Consider the following 6786-nt stretch of genomic DNA (forward strand, 5'->3'; position numbering starts at 1 on the left):
GTCTTTCTCCCGCCCACTGTATATCACAATATGAATGTATAGTATGTAGATGCACATACTCTGCATCTAGCCTCACTAATCATAGTGGTTTCCATTCGAAGCGGAAGGGTTGAGACAGTTGCTCCTATATCAAGTCTGCTCACAGACGCTAGCCACGTGTAAAATTCTTGAAGTAAACCAGTACAACACATCTTTCTTAAAAAAAAATAAAACAAAAAATATTTCTATGCTGGGGCAAAATTAAAACAAACATTTTATATGCTTGTGAAATATATAGGTTTATTCTGGTTACCAGTGTTGCGGATACATTTCTAATGACACACAAAGGTCGCTGTCAGCTACAAATTTTGTATTGGGGGGGGGGGATGAACTTCCGTGTTACAATATGGCGGAAAATCATCGGCAAGTTACAAAGTTTAATTTATGCTACGTAGTATGTTAATGGATCATGACTTCCGTAAACGGTTGCTGCAGTTAATAGATCCTCTTATGTCGAAAACAGATGTTGACAGAAAAGTTAAAGAACACATGGCAAATAGCTACGGGTTGTTTTTGGAATCACATTTCTCATAAGCAATAACAAATTGTAACAAGTTTGTTTTTTTCGACGTCATACCGACGTCACAAAAGGACATTTTAGAGGAGGTAGAACAACTATTGACTCATCGCAATACCCTTAAGCCATATAAACATTGACATTTGGAAACAGATGCTCAATATAAATTTTTTCTAGGAAACCACTATAAAGAGAATAATCTTAGTTTCCATACGATCAAACAGCAAAGTTCTACTTGCTTTACAACAAAATCAAAAGTATAGCCTTAGAGTAAACGTCTTTGCTCACTATTTAACTTGTTATTGTTGATAAATACATGTGTTTCTGTATATGTTAGCAATGTAGATATGTAACAGAATAATAATAGCAATAGCTTTGTTTACGTTCATGCTTCAATGACTTTATGATTTTACGACGCTTGTGGTGACCCGCTAATTTCCGATATTATGCTGATACTTACTTCGCTTGAACTACTGTGAAGAGACCCATGAAATAAGGTCCTGAAACGCAGAAGATGAGACCAAACGGCAAGGACAACAAACCAGATGATGGTCAGGCCCGTCAAACCAACTTCTGAAATATGTGATAACAATCTATTAACACTTTACCACATAGGCCAGAAGTCCTGAAAGATTATACTCAATGAGATTTCAAGCTCCATGAGACCAGCCAAGGTGATCCACAGGCTTACGGATCAGTGACACAAAATGAGAGCTTTAATAGAGTACCCCTTTGAAAACGTAACATAAAAGGGATAACAATAAAAAGAGATATGGTGTTAAGGAAGACAGCTTTGCGTATTAGCGAAGTATGATAAGCAATAAAAAATTATAGTTTCTACTCACTCACGAGATCCAGTTCGCAGTTTTCACCAGCGAACCACAACATACAGCGGCAATGTAACTGTTCTATGCCAAAATTGTCTTGAAGGAGGTAGGGCAGGCCTCCATTGAGACAACGCCGTTTGCCTGGGTATCAGCGCATGACACGCCAGTAAAGTTGCATGTATAAGCCAGTAGCAGGACCTCAGCCATGGGCAAATAAGCGAAGCGATCGCAGATAACAGCAACGAGGTAAAAGCGAACGTGAAGCAAAGACAAAACAGCAAAAATTAAGGCATGGTAATTAGTCTCCATGATGAAAACACGAATGGGTGACCCTGGCTTAGAGAGGTGTGTGAGCAATGGCAAGGGAACGCATGACTTAGGTAACTGTTAGTATTTGAGAGAACTGGAGCGGCATAATATTGTGACGGAGCGAGGTGGCGGCGAGTTGGGCTGCTGTAGTAATATATGGGACTGCAGCTAATTTGCTGCACCAAACGGCCAGTGTTTTCGTCGTGGACAAGCAACACCTTCTCTTTAAGACGGACAAGAACGCGGCCTGGCTTTTTCCCGTTACCCTAAGGTTGTACTGCCTTTCTCTCTGACGGCAGTGACTCTTATAGCGTGCCCCATGCAAAAGCAGTGAAGGCCACAGCTGTGGCTAAGATGAATAGTGATAGAAAGGCGGTCCGCTCGAAAGACCCCATCCGGGAGGCTTACGACGGCTATGCGCCTCCAGTATGCGAAACAAGGAAAGCAAAAGCGATAGGGATCAAGCCTTCGCGCAAGACGGACCTCTCCGAGATAGCACTCTACCATCATCGGACCGACACATGCTAGAGGTAGCGATAGCTAGTCGTAGAACGGCTATGGCAATGTTGGTCCGGTAACGTTTTGGGAAAAATCGGTGCAACAGCGCAACGTGGGCTTACACTCACACAAAAGCCTTGCTATGAAACGGCCGTTCAATGAGCTTTCGTTGTTTCCGAAGGGCGCGACATCGATGTACGTGGAGTACTGGCGCGTGTGCATAATGGACAAACGGTGGGAAGGTAATGAAATCGTATAGAAAAGGTAAAGAAAAAGTGGTAAGACGAGTGAAGATGTCACTGAACGCGAAAGCAGGGACTGTTTATGCAGCAAAGTCGGTAGGGAAGAAAAGAAACGAGGCGAAGAAGCAAAGCGTGGGACAATGATATAGGCCAGCTGTTAGGTACCTGTGTATCGTGCGCCTGAAATAATGAGTGTCGATGAAAACAGTAACACAGGTTTGGACTTGAGAGCGTGCGACACTGAAGCAAATAAATATCCAGAAAGAAGATAAAAGGATATAAACAAACGTTGAATCATTAGACAAACGAATTGGTGTAGCATCTGTTGTTCCAGAAAGCTTAGTAAACTAGGTGCCAAAGAGGTTCTCATATTGCCGTGAAAGAAAAATTATGATTTTGTTAATTGATAGAATGTGATGTATTGATATTCATATCTAAAAACCAATTCCCATAATTTTCACAAGAATATTTCTTGTGTAACGGTCAAAGCCACTTACGGGCGCATATACGGCCAGAACCGGTCGATAAGTCTTCATACCCAAAACGACATAAGCATTCCACCTGGTACCTGCAAATCATAGATATATATTATTTTTTTGTGTTTTTAGTGTCAGAAGACATGTATTCTATTCTAATGATTACGTAGTGAAAAAAAAAAGTTCTCTACTTTATTGAAGAAAAATAAATACCGTGACTACTCGAAGAAACCTTTTCTTTCTACAACACATACCTATATCGGTTGGTAATGCAGAGTGCATTTGAGCTGCAGGGCCGAGTTTTCGGTGAGTCACAAGGATTGCGGGCCACTGTGAGATTCAGGATGTTCTTATACTCTGAGCTATCTGGAAAAGCAATGATGGCCAAACCTGAGATGCCACTGTTTACTTCAAACGATCGTTCCGTTTGCTCAGGCACCTACAAGGTTTCCTTATTCCACTTTACCAACTCCTCAGTACTAACACCTAGTTTTAAACAAATTTTTTCTACTCTCCGGATGTCTGTGACCCCTATCAATTTGCTGTTAAGCGACCTTTTCTATTGCTACTTAAAAGAAATCGTTCCATACAAAATGCAACCAATTTAACTACTGACCAGGTTATGCTCTCGAAGACATAGCTTATTTAGTCGGAACTAACCTAGTAAGCTTTGCAGGTTTCTTTCGTCATCCGCCCAGGAGTTACTGAATTCAGCGGCATCAACAAAGATTGTAGTGCTTGCTTTTCCATTCTGATTTTCAAATAGAACATGTGGTGATACTTCTACGATGTTCTCGGACCTGCAAGGCAAACAAGCGTTATACAGGTGCAGGTGTTAGCTAATGTGATGATAAGCTTATCAGTATTGAGCTAATAAAGGTTAGTACGTAACGAAGGTTTATTCTTCATAGAGTTAACTCAATAGAATTTTTTATTTGTTTATTATACTGGAAACTGCGTAATGTATGTTGCAGTTTTTTTTTGTACCGCTGGTACACATGTTACATTCATACATTTGGACGGAAAACACCTCTTTATAGATGCAGCACGTTACACACGAATAAAAATAAACAATTAGGATGATTTCCTCTAGGTCAAATGGAAAATGTCCTCGATATCACCGTTATCGTCTATTTGTACGTGCGCATATTATTACTAACTTCTATTCCATAGAGGGAATTATTATATCCAATTGAACCAAAGATCCTAGTTAACCAAAACCTTCTTTGAAATGCTCCTACTAGAATTTGTCTCAAGGGACTCTGTAATAGATTGCTGGTATATATATAGATATTTCTGGAGTGCAGTGTGGTATTCAGGTTTGGATATAGAAGGTAATAATATGGTTTACACTACCTCTCCAGGATATCATTGAACGGGGCCACGAAATCCGCCGAATTGAGTTGTATATACACTGCAATCTGGGCTGAAAATAATCGAGACACCTTTGAGTTATCATTTTGAGGAAATGATCTTCGAAGAGAGAACCTAGAATAGGTTTACCAAGAAAGCAAATTCGTCTTTTGTTTTTATTGCTTCATTGTAGCTAAGGCTTTCTACTACAGGCTGCAAAAAAAAGCTCGTTTATCGTCGAATAGAAATATAATGGTTTCCTTTCAAATCATTAAGTTACCCGAATGTTGTGTGGCCGTTTGCGAAAATTTTCGAGCCGAAGTTTTACTGAAATAGCTGATAATGGCAAGTACTAAGGGGCTCGGTGTTAGCGTGCGTCAGCTTATCCTCATTGCGTTTCTGGGCATTACGCTTGCCAATATGATACACACATTGAATAAGAAACGTTTAATGTAAAATATAGCACCTTTACAGTGTCCTGTTTTGCGGGATCGAAAAGTGTATGTAGGACAGGCACATATTCTGAGCGACTGGTCACAAATCTCGCCAAGCGTCAAGTTACAGGCCGTCGTACAAGGTTGCCCCCAGTGGTGGCGGGTCACACCTAGAATGATACCATCTGTTTGTATTAGCATGGTAAGAGCTGGATTCGAGCAAGTTTCATGCACCGCCCTATTTCGTATAGTATGGCCATTACCAAAGTTATTTAAGGCTTTTATAACAGTTTATGAGCTTCTGCTTCATTTCCAGCGTATTTTAGAGGATTTTTCATTCATTTTCATACGCCTGAAGCCGCAGTCGAACTGGACCAACAACAGCACCAAGACCCTGATGATCAGCCGATTTTTTCGAGTTATTCCTCGCTTCCTTTTCGTTCTTTACCGTAGGCGAGTGTTCAGCCAGCCTTTGTCCCACTTATGTTACAGGCTACTGTGAGTACACAAGACACATTCGGCTCTGATTTGCCCGCTTGTTTTAGCCTGTGCTTTCGAGGGCACACATTCAATGCAAGCAGTGCCTATTTACCTCTTTGTATTTCCTTTTTAATGTGTGCTTTACAGCCAAATACCGATATAATTACAGTATCATCGTAAGCTAATGCTGTAGGATTCATTTACTTTACCTCATTCCCTGCTACTAGAACTACCCGTCTCTAGAAAAGCAAAAACGTGTTAATTAATATGCTTCAAATATGGGAAGTAAGAAGGTGTCCATAAGTACTATTAACGTGTAGTCGACTCATAGTAAATTAGATTTCGGTAGAAAACATACACATGGGCTGGATATTTTTCTTAATCTAGATATAATTTTGTAATGGCCTTGTAATAACAGTTAGTACACGTGAGTAGCACACTGGCCAGTCAGCTGTATAAGAGGCTATAAAAACAGAAGTTATTAATTTTGTCCCATTAACATGTTGATTGTGTTGTTCCGAGAAAAAGCAGATAATTTTTTCCTAAGACGAAAGCATTTCTACATTACAGTATGAACACGCTTAAAAGTAATGCCTTCCTATATGTATTTTGTATGTCTAACCTCTCTCCTCAGTGGGAATTGGGGTCGTAGTGAAAGACTGCGATGTTTCGGTGGTCGGCCCACCCAAGGACTCGATTGCTCGACTCGTCTTTGTTTTGGTCGATAGGTCTGCCTCTATCCAGTGCCATACATGTTTCCGTTCTTGATGAGCATTTCGTACGGGTACTACTGATGCGAGTAACATCAGCAGAACCACCGTAACTCTTAACCACTTCATCTTAATATCGTTTTAATAATCACGAATAATTGTTACTGCGAAATAAATTGGTTCGACTCATGCCAGCTGTTTTGTCGCAAGAACCACGGTAGTAGCATCATTATTGCTGACGTTGCCACCTTCAACAATTTTGCTTTCATTTCAGCTTGCACTGACCATCATCGATCTCAGCAAGCCACTCTAAGGGTCAATTTGACTCGCGTACATTCGGTCATAAATGGGAGTCAGGTGAAGTCGATCTCAATTACGTGTACGCAGAATGTGAGTAACACCACGTAAAGCACTGATTGTCCACACGCACAATCAGACACGCATAGGCTCATGCTGTGCCCGTAAGGACTGGGTTAACACGATCGTACATGCACCAAGGCGTTGTGACTAAGCAATCAAGCGCTGCTTGGAGAAACACGACAATGGCCTATTGAAGGTAGAAGGCCAACGGAACGGTAGACAGTCTTTACATACCTAGCGCTGTAAACATTGTCAGTTTTGTTGGGGCTGCAAATGCCAGTGCTGCTTCGGCAGCTGACAGAGCGTTTTCATGCTACTTACTTGGACTTAGCAAACTGCGATAAGGGTATGTTGATAGACGCAACGCATAGGCAGCGTTTGATATAGTGAGATTGTGCCCGGTAAAATTTGAAGACTTTCTGTACACATACGCATCGTACAAACATGCGTGCACTAAAGCGACATGAATAACAGTGAGCAAGCGTGTACTCAACTGAATTCAACGCGATCGTTTATAATAAAAATTGTTCTTGGGAGGATG

General features: G+C 41.0%; 1 protein-coding gene across 4 annotated transcripts; it reads right to left on the reverse strand.

The window, feature by feature from the left end:
* Positions 1–252: 252 nt before the first annotated feature.
* LOC111252215 (uncharacterized) lies at positions 253–6560 on the reverse strand. 4 transcript variants are annotated; one of them, XM_086976950.1, is made up of 8 exons: positions 6480–6560; positions 4728–4865; positions 4265–4334; positions 3569–3708; positions 3163–3274; positions 2930–3000; positions 1402–1524; positions 253–1129 (listed from the first exon to the last, which is right to left on the reverse strand). In XM_086976950.1, the coding sequence occupies exons 1-8, from the start codon at positions 6493–6495 to the stop codon at positions 966–968; spliced, it is 834 nt and encodes a 277-aa protein (XP_086833076.1). In that variant the 5' UTR covers positions 6496–6560; the 3' UTR covers positions 253–965. The 4 variants fall into 4 exon arrangements, with proteins under 4 accessions (XP_086833076.1, XP_086833074.1, XP_022665433.1 ...); XM_086976948.1 differs by having other exon boundaries at positions 253–1126; positions 5798–6485; XM_022809698.2 differs by lacking the exon at positions 6480–6560 and adding an exon at positions 5798–6473.
* Between the last annotated feature and the right edge of the window lie 226 nt (positions 6561–6786).

This window comes from Varroa destructor, unplaced genomic scaffold (genome assembly GCF_002443255.2).
Source record: "Varroa destructor unplaced genomic scaffold, Vdes_3.0 BEIS01000001.1, whole genome shotgun sequence".
Lineage (NCBI taxonomy): Eukaryota > Metazoa > Arthropoda > Arachnida > Mesostigmata > Varroidae > Varroa > Varroa destructor.

What these genes read in the sequence shown, in the direction of transcription:
- LOC111252215 (XM_022809698.2), bottom strand. Translation starts at nt 6,014, where the DNA reads ATGAAGTGGTTAAGAGTTACGGTGGTTCTGCTGATGTTACTCGCATCA. An exon ending in CAAAACAGGACACTGTAAAG is followed by an intron (nt 4,335 to 4,727) that starts GTGCTATATTTT and finishes GATTATTTTCAG; the next exon opens with CCCAGATTGCAGTGTATATA. An exon ending in AAACCTGCAAAGCTTACTAG is followed by an intron (nt 3,275 to 3,568) that starts GTTAGTTCCGAC and finishes TTGCTTTTCCAG; the next exon opens with ATAGCTCAGAGTATAAGAAC.